The sequence below is a fragment of the Podarcis filfolensis genome, assembly GCF_964270895.1.
Source record: "Podarcis filfolensis genome assembly, chromosome: 10".
NCBI classification, from domain to species: Eukaryota; Metazoa; Chordata; class Lepidosauria; order Squamata; family Lacertidae; genus Podarcis; species Podarcis filfolensis.
The window spans coordinates 33,905,865-33,922,871 of NC_139612.1; the positions used below are offsets into that span (position 1 = coordinate 33,905,865).

General features: G+C 38.9%; 2 protein-coding genes across 16 annotated transcripts in view; both read right to left on the minus strand.

Annotated features, from left to right (window-relative positions):
* The window catches only part of OSBPL8 (oxysterol binding protein like 8), a 70,806-nt gene that overhangs the window by 47,239 nt on the left and 6,560 nt on the right, over positions 1–17,007 (minus strand). For 10 of the 15 annotated variants that reach the window (XM_083573337.1, XM_083573324.1, XM_083573318.1 and 7 more), the window contains exons 2-3: positions 6,730–6,817; positions 2,286–2,322 (exon numbers count right to left, since the gene is read on the minus strand). In XM_083573337.1, the coding sequence (XP_083429463.1) occupies positions 2,286–2,322; positions 6,730–6,771 (79 nt within the window). In that variant the 5' untranslated portion in view covers positions 6,772–6,817. Of the gene's footprint in view, positions 1–2,285; positions 2,323–4,115; positions 4,173–5,086; positions 5,170–6,729; positions 6,818–9,091; positions 9,145–17,007 lie in introns of those variants that run through there. The other 5 variants (XM_083573333.1, XM_083573332.1, XM_083573330.1 and 2 more) reach the window with 3 other exon arrangements.
* LOC310744073 (uncharacterized protein) overlaps positions 10,071–17,007 on the minus strand; it is a gene marked incomplete at both ends in the record, with an annotated part of 69,229 nt that continues 62,292 nt past the window's right edge. The window contains 2 exons of the mRNA XM_083574816.1: positions 10,071–10,155; positions 11,308–12,484. Of these exons, the coding sequence (XP_083430942.1) occupies positions 10,071–10,155; positions 11,308–12,484 (1,262 nt within the window). The remainder of the gene's footprint in view (positions 10,156–11,307; positions 12,485–17,007) is intronic.

The window sequence follows — 17,007 nt, forward strand, 5'->3', positions numbered from 1 at the left end:
AGTGAGCTGAGCTACCGCATTGGTAGGGAATCTGTGGCCTTCAGATGTTGCTAGACTATACAACTGCCATCATACCTGACCACTGGCTATGCTCGTTGGGGTTGATGGGAGTTGGTGTTTAACAGGTTCCCCATTCCTTGGGGTACAATCTGCTAGGCAAGGAAGGGAAATCCTCTTCTCAACTTGCAGTCACACACACTGAATGTGGATACTGAGAAGAGATCCCAGACACTAACATAAACCAGAAAAACAGGAATCCAAACTCTCACCATTCAGTTCCAGTAACATGATTTACTGAAGAGGCACCTTTCAGTGACGGTGGAACTTCCAGGTGAGACAGAACTGCTGCTCCTATATAGGGCTCAGTCTAAGACTAACTGCTGCTGAAGCAATATCCGAGCAGGGCACACTTTGAAAATATGGCACCCTGTGCAAGGCTAAAATTTGTGTAACTGCCCCACCCGGTTGTGACTAGACACTATCCAACAGGAGCCCCACAATGCACTTACGACTGGATTCCATTCAGCACTTCCCTGGCAATCTCAACTGAGAAGCTGGGATTGGGCGAGAACAAGTGACAAAATATTGGTGTTTGAATGTTGAGTAAATGCAACATTCACACAGCAGAAATTCAGTTACGAGCAGATATATTGATAGTCGCAACTATACATTTTTCTTTTTTAAAATGACTACAGAGTGCCTAAACTGTTTAAGAAGTACAAATTCAAAACAGAAATTCACACAATGGAACTAGTTGTGTGAAACTTTGGATCTCAGTCTCTACATATGATGTCTCAAGACTTTTCCAGTACAAAAAAGAGCTTGTCAACCTTGCTCACTATAGTAGTGTGTTACAATTAGTTAAGAGAAGAGCTCTTCAAAAGAATGGTGTCAGCTATCTGAGAAGACTTTAGCAGGCAGTTCCTTTTAATTGTATTCCAACAGGAGTAGTGCTAAATATTGCTTATTTATAGTCCCAAGAGAAACATTTGATAGCTGCCTATATATTTTTCATTTATCTCTCCAATATTGGGTTCTAGCAAGAACCCCTGGCTGGATTAGGAACATGGTACTGAATCAAGGCCTCTCAGCTGCTCTCTCTTCAAAATAGGAGCAGCAGCATTATGCACACTTTTAAAAAAGCTTAAAACAAGTAACACACTGTTTAGCCCCCGCCAAAACGCCATGATTCTTTGCATTACACAGTAAGCTAATTAGAGCTTACCAGGAATGCATAGGCTCCTGAAGAGGAGCTCATCCCTCTTTGCTTCTCTCTCTAGTCCTTCTTTATTGCACTGAGCTAATCCACGGTTTGGCAAAGTGTGGTGTTCAAACCTGGGCTCACAGTTAAGCTCTCATCTTGTTAATTTTGAGTTGTAGACAAGAATAAACCCTGGCTACAGCTCATGGCTAGTTAAGAGAGAACTTCACCACACACTTGGTTTTCGGTGGCATGCTAAACATGGGAATAAAAAAGGCTTGAAGAAGCAAAGTATCTGTGACTTCTCCAAAAGCCTGTGCAGTCCCACAGCCATAGTTCGGCTTACTGGGTCATGCGAACTAGGCCAATGAAATATTCTTCAGAACTATTGCATTATTCACATGCAAACTTAGGCAGATTTAAAGCAAAACTCAGATGATTAATTGAATAAGATTTCCTTCATCAAGCAACAGCACTGCAGTAATAAAATCAAAATACTGAGATATAACCCCACAAGAGAACCTTAGCAAATTTAAATAATTAATTAAAAAATAGCTAAAGATATTTAAGACAGCAAGTCAATATAGAAACAACACAATTCTGTGCTTTATCTATTAGCAAGATCTTTTATTTGTTTACTATCACATGGATGGCTACTAGCTTCCACTTTTCTATTAAAACAGGGAGATTATCGCCAACAGAACAAGGTTACTAGTCACTATCGTACAGACTAAATTATACTCTAATCAACCGAGCCATATATACGTGTTCCATTTTGAGAATGATTTAAATTTAGTTTTCCAACTTTAAAAAAACCTAAGGCCCCTACTATTTTCACATTCTTGTTTATTTTCTTAAGTCACAGCAGACTTAAGCTTGTGCGCATGTACACACACATGTGCTTGCACACAAATGTGCAGTTTCTGTAGTTCAGCTATTCCACCTCCCTCTGCTACTCTTGTGTCTGATCATTCATTAAAAGCTCGGCACTTGACAGTGTCTAGTGGAAGAAGCTAATCATGTCACGATCTGGGAATATGATAATATAGCTCTTTACATGTTGTAGCAGAAATCATTTACTTACTTGAGGATCCCTGGCAGTCTTTGATCTCATCATGATGCTTGAGGTGACGTGCAATTGAGTACGCAGAACAGCAGACAAAAGCAGCAAGGCCAAAAATGGAGAGGGAGAATTTAGCAGAGGAGGCAGCCACAATTAAAGGCAAGAGAGAGAAAGGGAAACAGCATGTTAGTTTGAAACTAAAAATAAAAAATGCACATCAGTCCCGATTAATTTTCTTAAGAACAACATAGCACAAAAAAAGAGAGAAAACAAAACAAGTGTGCTTAGCAACAGGCCATTATTAGCTTTGCTACAGTTAATGAATGACTAATTTCTCCAGAAGTACAAATACTTTTCAAAATTATTTTTCACTCATCCAATCACATAACACACCAACTTCCACTGTAAAAGGGATGCCTTTTACAATAAAGGAAGTTTAATTTTCATTCAATCTATTAATAGTAGAAAGTAGCTGCAGAACTTAAAATCAAGTCTTTACCTTCAGTTGACAACAGCTAACTAAATTCTACTGTATAATACTACATCAAATATAGTGAGTTAGAATGAAATCTTGCTCTGAGGGAGATGCATACAATATTGTCAAGTATATTATTAAAAATATGGATTTCAACTAGGCATAATAATTTCTTCCAATAGCAAACTGTGGTAATTGAATGAATATCAATTTGGAAGCAAAACAGGGTAACCCAAAAAAAGGTGGGGGGTGAAGTGGGGGGGGTAGTCCATAGGCAGCCTTGGGGAAGTGGGTGAGAAAAACGTTTGATGAATAGTATGAAAGTTAAAAATACTTCCTTCCTTCAACTACAGTGAGATAAGTCAACCCTGACATTAGGCAAAGTGAGGCAACTGCTCCAAGCAGAAGCACCACCACCACCAAATGTTCATTCTGTGCAACTCCCATTTCCATTTGTTGCTACACAACCTCTCCTGGGTACCCCTAAACTGGCATGTTTTCTTAGCATGATGAAGAATGCAACCTGAACATCATGAGAAGATTCCCATTTCCATTCAGCTAAAGCTCTGAATAGAACTCCTCTCATAGACGGGATGTTCTACAACTCTTTGGGTTCCCACTTGAATGATATAAAATTACATACTGAAAGAATTATACAATATCCTTTGTTATTATTAAGCATTGTTTTAAAATTGCACCATGCATTTAAATTATTTAAAACCTGACCGGCACAAACAACTACTAATAGTACATCAAAACTGTTAGCAAGAGTTGCTGTAAAAGGCTGTCAGTCTAAGCAGAGGAAGAGATGCTTGGCCTTCTTCATTTTCGTCTCTCCTCCCCTTGTTCAAACATGTCTCCCCCAGCTGCTTTTCCACTGGGGGGGGGGGTTTAGAGATGAGTACAGGGGTAGGGGGAGTTCTTCCTTGGGGAAGAAAATTAGCTGTGGGGGATTTTGAACAATACATTCTGAAGGGAGGGTAGTGTAGTCTTTCTTCCATGGTTACTTTTAATATAAAAAGAAACACAGACCATCACACACATCTCTTTTGGCCCTTACAGATATGGGAAAGCCAGAAACACATGTGTCTAACAGTTCTTTGTCATTCAGCACTTTAGTGGAGAAAGAAAAAAAAAATCATGATAAAATCAGAAATGTATGATTTTTAAAATAGTATCCTTTTGGAGGTGTTCTTTTGTTAAAAGTGAAAGATCTGCTATGCAGTCTAAACTTGATTCGTACCTACCTTAATAAGCAACTGTCTAAATAGTTGCATGGCTGAATATTTACATGTTCATTACTATAATAATAATAATATTCAGTATGCATCTGAAATTCATTATGCTTAAACTATGGTGTTAACTAAAAACCTTACCTCAAATCTATTAAAATACTTCCTTCTCTGTTTAAAGATTCCTGTCTGTTATCTCTACTAAAGGAAAAGAAAATGTACCATATTAAATCAAGTTTTTTTTGGGGGGGGGGGCTAGCATAGCTCAGTGGTAGACTATGTGGTCTCAGGATCAATCCCTAAAACCTCCAGAGAGGGATGAGAAACATCTCTGTCTGGAATCCTAGAAAGCTATTGTCAGTCAGTGCAGACAATAGTGTGCTAGATCAGGGGTAGCCTTCCAGTTTTTGGTGAGGGCTTGTGGGAGTGGGGAGTTGTAGTTCAACATCTAAAGGACACCACACTGGTTACTCCTGAGCTATGTAGTTCTTAGTCAGGCTGTATAAGGCAGCTCCCCATGTTTCAAAAACATGGGGAGTGGATCATGACGCACTCTGAAGTAGGTTAAACTAGCAACACTTTTGCTAAGAAAAGTAGGAAGATCTGCACACAGTCAAAAATAAAAATAACAATCAGGACTGTGTCCCGTATTGCAGATAAAAGGTTATAAGCAAGTTCAGTATCTGAAAAGTTTGAAAAACAACTCGCTACAAGAGAACTTTTGCCTTGCATTGGCGGTAACATAATTAAATAATGTTCAAGATTATGGAATATGTTTGCACTGATAATGTTATGGAGGCACTTTGGGACTGTTTGAAGTTAGCATAACACATCTGAGAGCAATGCTACACATTTTAACGGACTTTTATTTTAGTTATAGATTTAAATAATAATAATGGTAAGTCAAACTGTCATGAAACAATAGATCGAGTGTTGCAAATCAACTAGAATAATCACTTGCTAAATGAATGTCTTCCAAGCTCATTGTGAAAACTACATGTCATCTCTCATGCAATGCTTTGAAGAAAAGAGGAGGAGAAAGACAGAAATAGCATCTTAAGCATAAATGACTCAGATGAGTCTTACAATGGAGCAACTATATTATCAGTACTTACATGATAAAATAGAGCAGAGGATAGTCTAGCCATTAAGACCTCCACAAGCCTGTACAACTGAGCAAATGCCAACAAGAGAAGCACTGAAATGGGAAAGCTGAGTGAAGCAGATAAAAGCTGATCGTCCAAGATTATTGTAATGGCCAGTATGTAAATATTTCAGCACTGCATAGCTAATTACTTTCAAGGAGCTCCTAAGCAACAGGCTAACACACAAGTCTACTGAGATCTGCTACTGCTATATTGTACTCGTGAAAAAAATCCCTATATATACTGTACTGCCGCAAACTAATTAAAAGAGCTAAACTACAATTTGACAGCTCATATTACAGCTCATATTATGTAGAAAATAAGCAAGAATTTAGTTTTTCAAACTCTTACAATGTAGCAGTTTACTTGTTGAATATAACAATTTATATAGAAGAAAATGACTTTTTCAAAAACTGGGATTCAACATTTTCTATCATGTTGCTTACCTAATTAGAGATATAGAGATTGGAGATATAGTTATTTCTTTCACTTGTTCATTTAAACATTTTTCTAAATCTCAAGCTGATTCTGGTGAGCCTAGAATACAGGCGCATCCATTAGAGACAGGAAAAATGAATAATTTCACTAGTCAGTGGCATCTATTTGCCTTTGATTTTTTTGTCCTGGCCACAATATCATTAAATTGAAGCTTTAAATTAAGAAGTATATTCCAATTTGGTAGTGCTATCTCACACTCTTACCTTCCACATAGTTCAGGAAAAGCAGCCCAATTTTCAGAATGGCGTTTTGTTTAACACTGAGATCTTCTATGCTTCTTCTATGCTTTTTCTGTTCTAACAATATTCCAAATCTTTGCAAACTACCACATGATGGAAGGCGGTTGCTTTCACAATTCTTTATCTACCACTACCATTTCCTGTTGCAGTTGCTATATATTCTGCTTCTTGTGTAACCCTGTTATTTCTTATTTCCTACCAGGTTCAACATGAGTTTTCTACTGGACCAGTTTAAACCAGCTGTCACCAACCTGGGGCCCACCAGAAGTTTGGGACTACAGCTCTTGCCAGCCCACCCATGCTGATGAGAGTTTTAGTCCAAGAGATCTGGAGGGCACCAGGTTGGTGGCGGCTGGTTTAAATTAAATCAGAAGTGTGAAAAGGGAAAAAGCAAGCAAACTGCAAGAGTTTATAAAAAGTATATTTGATATTCAATTTGTTGGGAAGTTTTTACATTGTAGACACGCAAGTTATGAAACACTGCAAGGTTCTACTCTACACTTTCTACTAAAATTCATCTGCTTTTGTGGTTTAAATTAGGTGCTACCAAAAGAACAAACCCACCAAAGCATTTCCCTCTTTTTTTCTTTTTTGGGGGTAGGGAATTCTTCTGACGATATGTGCTCAAACCTCAAATAACTCTCTTTTACACACCTTCCCAGTGGGGAAAATTGTTGATGTTTATTGTAAATGGGAAGGGGCACCCCTATTCCCACTTACCTGAGATTAAGTCCTCCTGAACTCAATGGAATTACTTCTGAGTAGACATGTTTAGGATTGCAGTATTAGTTGGTTGTGAAGCTAAATGGCTGTCTGAGGAAATGCCCTTTGTTTAGGATTTAACCATTGCCAGTCACTATGTACAAAATTACTTACCGAAGTTCTATCCGGCTCCCCTTCAAAGCTAGTTGTCTCCATAATGAAGCAGAACTTGTCTTTCACTTAAAGTCCTTCCATTCTGTATCTATCAAGAAAAAACACACCTAAAATTAACTGTGAATATAGGTAACATATTGCAACTGAACGAATTACGTTTGATGAGTAACACAGCAGGACACATTGTTCACCACCAATACTATTTATTTCTAAAAATAAACAAGAAAGCAGTATTTGTAGATGATATACTGCTGACTTTGTTAGAAAATAAAGAAAAGGTAGATAGGTGAGCAAATTTTGTTCTCCAAAGTATTTACACGATAGCTAACTGGATACAGATCGCTATTCAGTAATAGGCTATGTGAAGATTACTTGACTCTCAATTTAAATCAATAAGTTGATGAAAATAAGCTGATGATACAATGAACAAGCTAGAATCGATTTCATAGTTCTTTGCAGTTCAGAGGTTGTCAAAGAGTGTGGCAAGCCACACTGGTGTGGCAGGAGGGGGTGGCAAGTGTGGCAGGAAAATTCAAGGACAGTCAAAGAAATATTTAAACATTTCAGTGTAATATAGCATATAGTATCAAAATAGTTGTTGTTTTTTAATTTGCAGAATATGGATAGATAGCTTTTCAAAATGAGAGCAAGAACGTCAAGTGTAGGGCTGCCATACATTTGGGATTCATCCTCCGAAAATAGCGTCCGGGCAGATTTCTCAGAAAGCGATTAAAATGTCCAGGAAAATCTGGGCATATGGCAGCCCTTTTTGGGGGGTGAATTTCCTAAAAAATAACTCAAAAAAAACCTCAGCAACTTTTGTGCCTGGATTTGAACTTTTTGAAATATGGCAACCCTAACCAAGTGATACTACAAGCTCACATCTCTCATTGAGTTTGTATAAATATTTAAGGTACATATGTAAGAGGCTCATTTATAATTATATTTTGGGAATGATTCATGTTTTATACTTTCTGGGTGTCCCAGGATCATATTACAAAGTAATTGTGTCCCGTGTTATAAATCAAGCACTATTAGGAGCTCTTTCTTTTTGCTTTCCAATGTATTTCTTATCCATAAAAAAGTTGGTGTTGCAAGAGCAATTTTTTTTCCTGAGAGTGTGGCCCAGAGAAAAAAGTTTGAAAACCACTATTGTAGTTGATGTTATTAGCTTTTGGGAAATCATGAAAGGACTTCCCCTCAAGACGTTATACGAGCAAAAACACAGAAAGCTGTTTTAAGCATAATTGGTGCACTGGGAAGTTGGGGGTTACAACTGAGGAAGGAAAGGTCAACACTTTTTCATCTGATGCAATCTCCATGAAAATAACACAGTCCTCCAGCAATTATGTTTTTTTAAAAAAGCTAAAGTTCCATGTGGTGTGGTAAGTGAAAGAAAGAGAGGAGGGGTGAGTGGGTGCTATGTGTGGGGTTGTATGAATGCATGTGTATGTGTGTGTGTGTGTGTGTGTGTACAAGAGAGGGAATGACCCCATCGACTTTTTGCATTGGGTGCGTCTAAAACAGGCATGTGGCCCCCATAAGGTTAGCTATAAGGGGATGTGGCCCTCAGGCTGAAAAAGGTTTCCCATACCTACTGTAACCAATTTGCATATAAATCACTTCTGTTTAAGAAGTTTTGAAGTACAATTTCATCATCATTATCAATGCCAATTAAATTCCCACAATCCTGTGTATACCATCCTCAACAACTGGTCTACAGTATCTGCAGCCATGATGTGAACTGCTCGCAGAAATTGTGGTTTCCACTAAATTTTCTGTATTGAATATAAACAGTACTATCCAATAGTACTGAAAGCACAACACACAGAATTTTTTTGCCGTTGTACAAGAACTACTGACAGTGACTAGTGCTGGAAAAAGTTTATAAATCCACCCTTCCCCTATAAAAGAAGCCAAAATAATTTTGTTATTGATGTTAGCAACAACAGAAATGCCATAACAGAAAGAAGAGTCTTTAAATCCTTAAAATCAAAGCAGCAAGATGGTGAAAGAAACACATCCCAGCAGGAAATGTTTCTTTCATTCTCTCTAATAACACACAAACTTCTAGATAGAGACAGATATCAAAAGCTTGTTTGCATCAATGCATTTGAGCAATGCCAGGACAAAAACAAATCAATAAAAATCTACGCAACTAACAACCCAATCATATGCATATTTCCTCTGAAGTAATTTACTTCCGAGGTGCCAGTGCACATAGCATTGCAGATTGAGGTCCAGTTGAAGTATAAAGACCCCACTCCAATGAACCACTGTTTATCAATTCAGGAACAAGCCTTGTACCTTTCTAGTCATTCCTTCCCACCTTCCATCATACACTCAACATTGATTAAGATACCTGGTTTGTGAAGCCACAGCTTCTTGTGTTGTCTGAACCATGAAACAGTAGTTTTAAGGCTTCCCCCAAATCAAGACCTGAAAGTAGAATCAGATCCTGGTTTGAAATGAGGTGGTTTTTTTTGTTCAAACTTCCTAGAAAACTGGATTAAAGAAACCATGAAAATTCCATCAAAGGTGGACACACAAAGGGAGAGGGAAGCGTTAGGAAAAATATGTGAACACTATCATTATCAGATGAAGATACTAATGTCTGCACTGGGCCTAAAGAAAACTTCAGCTGAATTTAACTTTTAGAGGTAAGGCCTCATACTTACTGCACAGAACAGGCAAAGCCCTGATTATTTTGTTCCGAACAGCAGTGGAAGCCATGGTAATGTTAGCAACTCCCCCACCCCACCCAGCAATGTGCAAGGCTACAAGTTCATGCATCCATGCATTTTGCTGTAACTCCACCACAGTTCAACCACAGGATCTACCCCCATAGGTTATCTATGCAAAAGAAGAAGGAAGGGGTGAATTTGATACTGCCTTCTGGAATATACCAACTCTACATGGCCACCAAAATGAAATTTGAATTAAAATATACATACTAAAATAGAATGGCCAAATTTCATGTTATTTCAAAGTTTTAAGTTTAGTCATTTGCTTAGGACACAGGACTTACACATTTGGGGACAGCAAAGGGTAGGGATTCATTGGTTTATTCCAGCCTCACATTTAAACCACAAAATCTATACCAAAATATGTATTTTAAAATGTATTTACTCTCAATGTATGCATTCTAAACATATTTTATCCTAAAACATGCATTTATAAAATATGTTTACACTTTATAAAGCTGAGAACTGTATCACAAAATTTAAAGAAGTGCAAAACCTGAAGATACTTATATTCCAGGGGCTGTGATTTAAGTCAATTTGCTTAAAATGTGGGTCAAATGAAGTCTCCACCATCCCCAGCAAAGGACTTCAAAATAGTCACTGCTTGGTCATGTAACACATATTTCTTCTCCAATCAGTTACAGAGAGAAGTTTCTGCAGGCAAAAATTTTGGCTGTATATTCTAAAAATAAAGACAATTCTAAACAATGATACATGTTCTCTTAGCCAAAGATATTTATGCTTAACATCACTTAGACAGAAATGTAAAATTCAAATTTATAAATGGGGGAAAAATACTACACTCACTAATCCAACAGATGGGCATTTACAAGTATTTTCCTCATTCAGCAATTAAGGCTTAAGTGAGAAGAAAATGAAGTAACACCTCCAACGCTTTCAACATGCAACTGCCACCTATTTCTATATACTGTTTATAATTAACCTGCATAATCATTCAGTCCCAAAACATGAAAATGCAAATTGTCATATTGTATCTTCAGAAGCAGAGGAACAGATATTTGAATTCTTTCCCTATTCGGCCCATACCTAACCATTAGGCAAATTCCTAACACCATAGTTAAAAACACCTTCTGTCAACCAGAAGTTGCAATATGTAGCAATATGTATTTACTGTGAATCCCATGGCTTACCACATTTATGAAACTTGCATGGTCATTTTATCCATTTAGTACTACGAAGTCTACATAATTACAATGTTTCTCATTCACTCAGATGAGATGTATAAGCTCATTTACTCTGAGTAGTTTTCAAGCAAAAGTTTCTTCTCTATTTATAATCTTCCATTTTTAAAATGTTTTTTACTGAGCTTTTAAACAACACATACGAGAAACAGAAATCTAAAAATGATATCCAACAGTCTCACACAAAGGAAAGTTACCATAATATAACCTTCCCTGTTACGTGGCAATAATGTTACTTCCCTTTCCTTAAAAATCACAAATTCTGTGTCAAAGTACTCTTGCAGTCCACTTGGTATGAAAAGTTGGGCCAACCTGTTACAGATCACTGGGCAACAATTTTTTTACTTTTTGAATGTTGTCTAGATTTCTACAACTGATTTAGGGTATTTTTGCACTGCTGAATCAGGAAATGGCATCCGTTTCTCTCCATCAGGTCAGGTTTACTGTAAACTGAATGGTGGGCATTGATAAAGGTAAGTACACATAAATTGCATGTTGCTTCACCATTTTTTAAACTTCAGGGCTTGAACTTCCATTTCTTGGAACTACTGGAATGCTCAGCGGCAGGGAGGCCTCTCTTCAGAGTCCAACAGTAGTCTGCCATCATGACTGCGTCCCAGCGACCCTGATACCTGGTGTCCATCTCTTTCATGTCCTGATGGAATCTCTCCCCCTGCTCATCAGTCATTGAACCCAGGTTCTCAGGAAACCGGTCCATATGTGAAAATAGGTAGTGCATCTTGACGCTCATGTTGCAGCCCAGGTTTCTGAAAGCAGTCAGCATGTTGTTGACAAGTTCTGCGTAGTTTCTGGCCTTATTGTTGCCAAGAAAGTTCGTCACTACCAGAACAAATGCCTTCCACGCTTCCAGTTCCACTTCGTTCATTGAGTTTCCGAACTCTGGATCTCTGATGAGCTGACGGATCTGAGGACCATCAAAGATGCCAGGTTTCAACTTCTCCATGGTCAATCCTGGAAAAGCCTGGCACAAGTAAGTAAAGCAGTCACCATCCTTGTCCAGAGCCTTGGTGAACTGCTTGATTAAGCCGAGCTTGATGTGCAGCGGTGGGAAGAGTATTCTGTCTCTGTCCACCAGAGGGTCGTTGATGACGTTCCTTTCTTTGCAAGGCACCCATTCCTCCCGCACAGGCCAGTCCTTCTTCGTGTAATGCTGAGCACGGTCCCTACTATCCCACATGCACAGAAAACACGGGTACTTGGTGAAGCCAGACTGTTGTCCCAACAAAAAGTTCACCATCTTCAGGTCAACACAAATAAACCACTTATGCTGATCATAACCAATTTTCTCCAGCACATACTTCACCGCTTCATAGTTCTCCTTCAGTGTAGTCGAGTGAGCCAGGGGTATAGAGGCAAACTGGTTGCCGTTGTGTAGCAGAACACATTTCAGTGATCGCTTGCTGCTGTCAATGAACAGTCTCCAATCTTTGGGTTCGTACTGTGGCACTCCAAGCTTGAGCAGAAGCTGCGCAATATCTGCACAGTACACCAAGTCCTTCTCTTCCGAGAAAAAACGGAGGTACTCTTGATGCCTGTTGCGGAAGAAGCTGATGCGAGCACTGTCAGAGAGGAGGTTTTTTTCCTTCAATTTGGATGCCAACAGTTCGGCAGAGTCCTTTGACAAGCTGAGGTCGCGAACTAGATCATTCAACTCCTTTTGGGAAAATGGATGTGGAGCATCATCTTCAAGAACCACTTCTTCTTCATGTCCTTCAACACTGGAGGCATCTTCGTCACTAATGTCAGGAACTTCTCCAAAGATGGGCACTGGAATTTCATCACAATGAGCTACAGGACGATGTGCTGATTGAAGATCAGGATACTTCGTGGGGCGGCTGCCCCATTAACTTAGTTTTGATCCCCCAACTTTATGCTTTGCTGCACCAATTTCTGGAAGATTTCGAGGTTTTATGACTTCAAACTGATCCCTTTTCGACATAATCATCCAGAACTATCGGACCTGAATACTTCTTGTCATTAAAATAATCATTTCCAATCAAAACAATTATTCGACATGGCATTTTACCCCCACCAACTTCTTCTAAAATGCTCCACACAAGTGTACATGTGAACAAAAATGTAAAAAAAGACATGTGGCCATAGCTCAAAAACTTGACCTGATTGAGCAAAACCAATGTGATTTTTGGATTCAGCACATCAGATTCATCCTAAATCAACTGAAAAAGCGCAGACAACAAATTTGTTGTTGACCAGTGAATTCATGAAATAAGCGGCCCTAGTGGTCAAATAATTTCAGTAAAGAAGACATGGCTGCTTGTTTTTCTCACTACTATAGTTTATTTAAAGTCAGTCCCTTATGGGCTTCAAAATGACCCAAGGAACTACAATGAGCAAACTTGATTTAAGTGCCGCAAACAAATTAAATACATGATTAAACATGGTGTCTTTGGAATCGTACCCCACAAATCCATTCAAACTGTTATAATGGAAGCAGTAACAATGTGAGTAAATGTGGGAAAGTCAGAAAGTAGTTATTTCTGACAAAACTTTTACATTGTGGCTATAGTATGCAGCATAGCTTCCACTGCATTTTCAACACAATTACCTTCTGAAATATTAGATGTTAAATTTTTCACACTATCACAGATCAAAGTCAGCAATGCTTCATAAATGAGCAATTCAATTTATTACTGTAATTAATGAAAAAAATATTACTGATCAGAAGAAGGTAAGACTATAAACAGTTACTAGCTTTAAGGAAGATAATATTACCAATAAACGATATCACCCCTTTGGATAATCTACTGGAAAGGCTACTAATTAAGGTAGCCCTGTTACAGCCTTGGGCTTCTTTGGAATTACTGAAAATCAAGCTTTCCAGTTTATCAAGACAAATAGAAAGGTAAGAATGAGAGGCTGTCAAGTGTTAATTGGGCAATGAATCAGAGTACCAAATCACAGAGATACTTTGTGACAATAATGTTAAGCAGTCATTCCAAAAAGGCATCCCATATGCTATGTGCAAGGAAGTACTTTGTATACATGTCACACATTCACGATATCCCATTTCTAGGAGCTCCACTACCCTGTCATGAAGGTGGAGAGCAGAATTCCTATGCCCATAAAGATGATCACTTAGCAACCAAGTGGCAAAGGGAAATTCCAGGGGGACATTTACATCTCCTTTGCCAAACAGTAAACTGACTCTTCATAACAACTCCAGCATGGCATGCAGCAGCTCCCACAATAAGCTGAGAGACCAGGAGGCTTGTAGCAATATGCAGCTTCTATTTTCAGGCCAAATCATTTAGCAGATAAATGTTTGAACAGAAAAGAGACAATGCCAAACTTAATGTCTCAGGATTGCTCAGCTGCAAAGCACACTGCTTTGAATCCCATAGCTCATAATCATACGCTTTGAGAGGTTTTTTTTAATAAAAAAATACAATCAAGCAGTATATAATGTTGTGAACCAGATAAATAGGTTTTACCCCATTAAATAGCCATTTTGCTTGGGTTAAACAAAAATGAGTTCCTCTCATATTTCAGAGTTCAGGACAAATCACACTGCTTTTTACTCTTTACCATACAGAGATACTATGGAGGAGTAAGGGACACGGGTGGTGCTGTGATTTAAACCACTGAGCCTCTTGGGCTTGCTGATTGGAAGTCGGCAGTTTGAATCCATGCGAGGGGGTGAGCTCCCGTTGCTATGTCCCAGCTTCTGCCAACCTAGCAGTTTGAAAGAACACCGGTGCAAGTAGATAAACAGGTACCACTGCAGCGGGAAGGCCACTCCCCGCAAGGCCCCTTCCACCTGGCCTAGGGGGGCGGGGCCCACACCTACCAGCCCCACAAAAGAGGCTCCTCATGAGGCCAGAGGAACATCGCCCAGCTATTGTTTTATTGATTTATTGATTTAGTATGCTGTAAACCGCTTTGAGATTTTTATTAAAAATATAAAGCGGTATAGAAATAAAAAAATAATAATGTAATAAAATTAAGTAAACGGCATTTCCGCGTGCTCTAGCTTCCGTCACGGTGTTCCGTTGCGCCAGAAGCAGTTTAGTCATGCTGGCCACATGACCCGGAAAGCTGTCTGTGGACAAACACTGGCTCCCTTGGCCTGATAGTGGAGATTAGTGCCGCATCCCATAGTCGCCTTTGGGTGGACTTAACTGTCCAGGGGTCGTTTACCTTTACCTTACTATGGAGTAAAGTCCAAGCTGTGGACATGATGAGCAGGCTACAAGAGATATAATGGCAACAAGACAGCACAATAACTGCCTAAGTGAGTCTCAATTTTTTAATTGTATTGTTTAATTTCACTGCACACAGGTGGTGTAGTGACATTAAAGGTTTATTATTATTATTATTATTATTATTATTATTATTATGCTGAAAAGTTTCACTAACAACAAAAAAGAACATGGAAGTCTCTTGCAGTGAACTGGAGACTTTCTGCAAAGAAGAAACAACCATACCTCTAGGCAGTTTCTTGAGCAACCTGCGAACATTTTAGACAAATTCAAATAATCTGTATAACCTTTGATCCTGCTTGTTCCTGAAAATACATAGCTGTGGGCAAACTAGTGAGCAACTCACAAAGTCTTTCCTAGCAGAAACTGAATACCACTGACAAAATATTGCACTATGTTAGTGAGGTCTTGACGCAGCCTTTCTCTTAGCCATTGAGGATTTTAATAATAGATAAATAAAACCATCAGCAGACAGCAGAATTGTAAGAATTAAAGATTTTTAAAGATCAAGATAAATAAAAGATCTTTAGTACCAAAAGGTCATTAAATTTGACATCAGATTAGCATATCCAGGGAGAGAATGCCCCACACAGCACCTCTGCTGCAAAAGCCTTCAGATAAAGGGCAGCTGGGGAAAAGAAGGGGAATTAATGTGTAGGATTAGGAGATCACTATTACCACAAATGCTACAAATTATAGATTTATTCTACTCTGCCTCCAATAATACACACCAAGATCCTTTAAATGGCCAGTAACCACTTTCTTTCACTTCTCTAACAAGTGGGCAAAGACAGTAAAATAAAAGCAGAGTCAAGATGAAAACGAGAGAATGGAAATGAAACAAGAGCAGCTAACATATGCAGAACAAGACACCATAGCAGAAACAGGATAGTAGGAAGCAAAAGGTAGTCACCACTGCCTTCAACTTTACAAATCCTTAGTCAACAACTAGCTTTATACAATTTTAAACAGAGGAACAGAACCACATAACAATGACTTCACTAGAAGGAGAACCTCCAAGACATACTTTTAAGATTGTCTAAAAGCTTTGGAGCACTTTTTCTGGAGTGCAGCTATATATCCTGATCCCCATCATTGGACTTGGAACTCACACTGTCACCACAAGCAGGTTGTTTAAAGCTTTTATTTAGCAATTCAGTACGGCGCACAAACTTGAGCCTACAGGTTGCAATGTCATAAAGCACAGAAGACCTCTAAGGTGCATGACTAGGTATTGCTAAGACGTTTATCCAACAAGTGACACATATCCTAGACTCTGCTTTTGAATGCATGGGCATGACTATTTGTGCAGCAAGCAGCCCAAGTCTGAAGACTGGCCAAGCACGCCTCTGAGCAGACTGGGCATGCAGCACTGTCATGAGTGAAGATGAAGATGAAGGCATCAAAGCTGGCTCACTATCCATTTTCTACCCAGGTGCCTCTCTCAAAGCAGACAGCCACTCCCTCACAGGAAAAGGGACTCAAGGCAGCTCACTTGCAAGTACTGAAGCCTTCAGAAGGCCCACAGGCAATTCACTTGCAAGTACTGAAGCCTTCAGAAGGCCCACAGGCAATTCACAGATCCCTCCTGTGGATCTGAACCTCTTCATCCCCCCCACTTCCTGTGAACCACCCACTTCTTGGGTTCCTGAATCATCAATCCCCAACCCACTAGAGCCCTTGTCCAGATTGGATTCCTCCAGGTCCCTGAGCTCCTCCCATTCTTCCTCTGAATGATACCACCTTCTCCAGGAATTCTCCAGATGACTCAAAACACCATATGGACTTGGGCCTTCTTTGTGGTAGCTTCCTCAATTGTGAGATCCACTTGCCTTACTTCTCTTACCTCTCACACAGTTGATAAAGCAAAATAAAAAAAATCAAGAAGGCTGTCAGTTGCTACATTTTAATGAGTTTTATAGACAGCTAGTTCATTTTTACTTGTAAGTGATTTAGTTTAGAGTTAATGTATTTTATTTGTTTATTTGTATAAACATTTCACTATTTTTGTAAGCCACTGCAATAATATTCCATGTTAGTTAACATAATAAATAAATAAATCTATTAGCATAACATAAAATTATCTGTGTA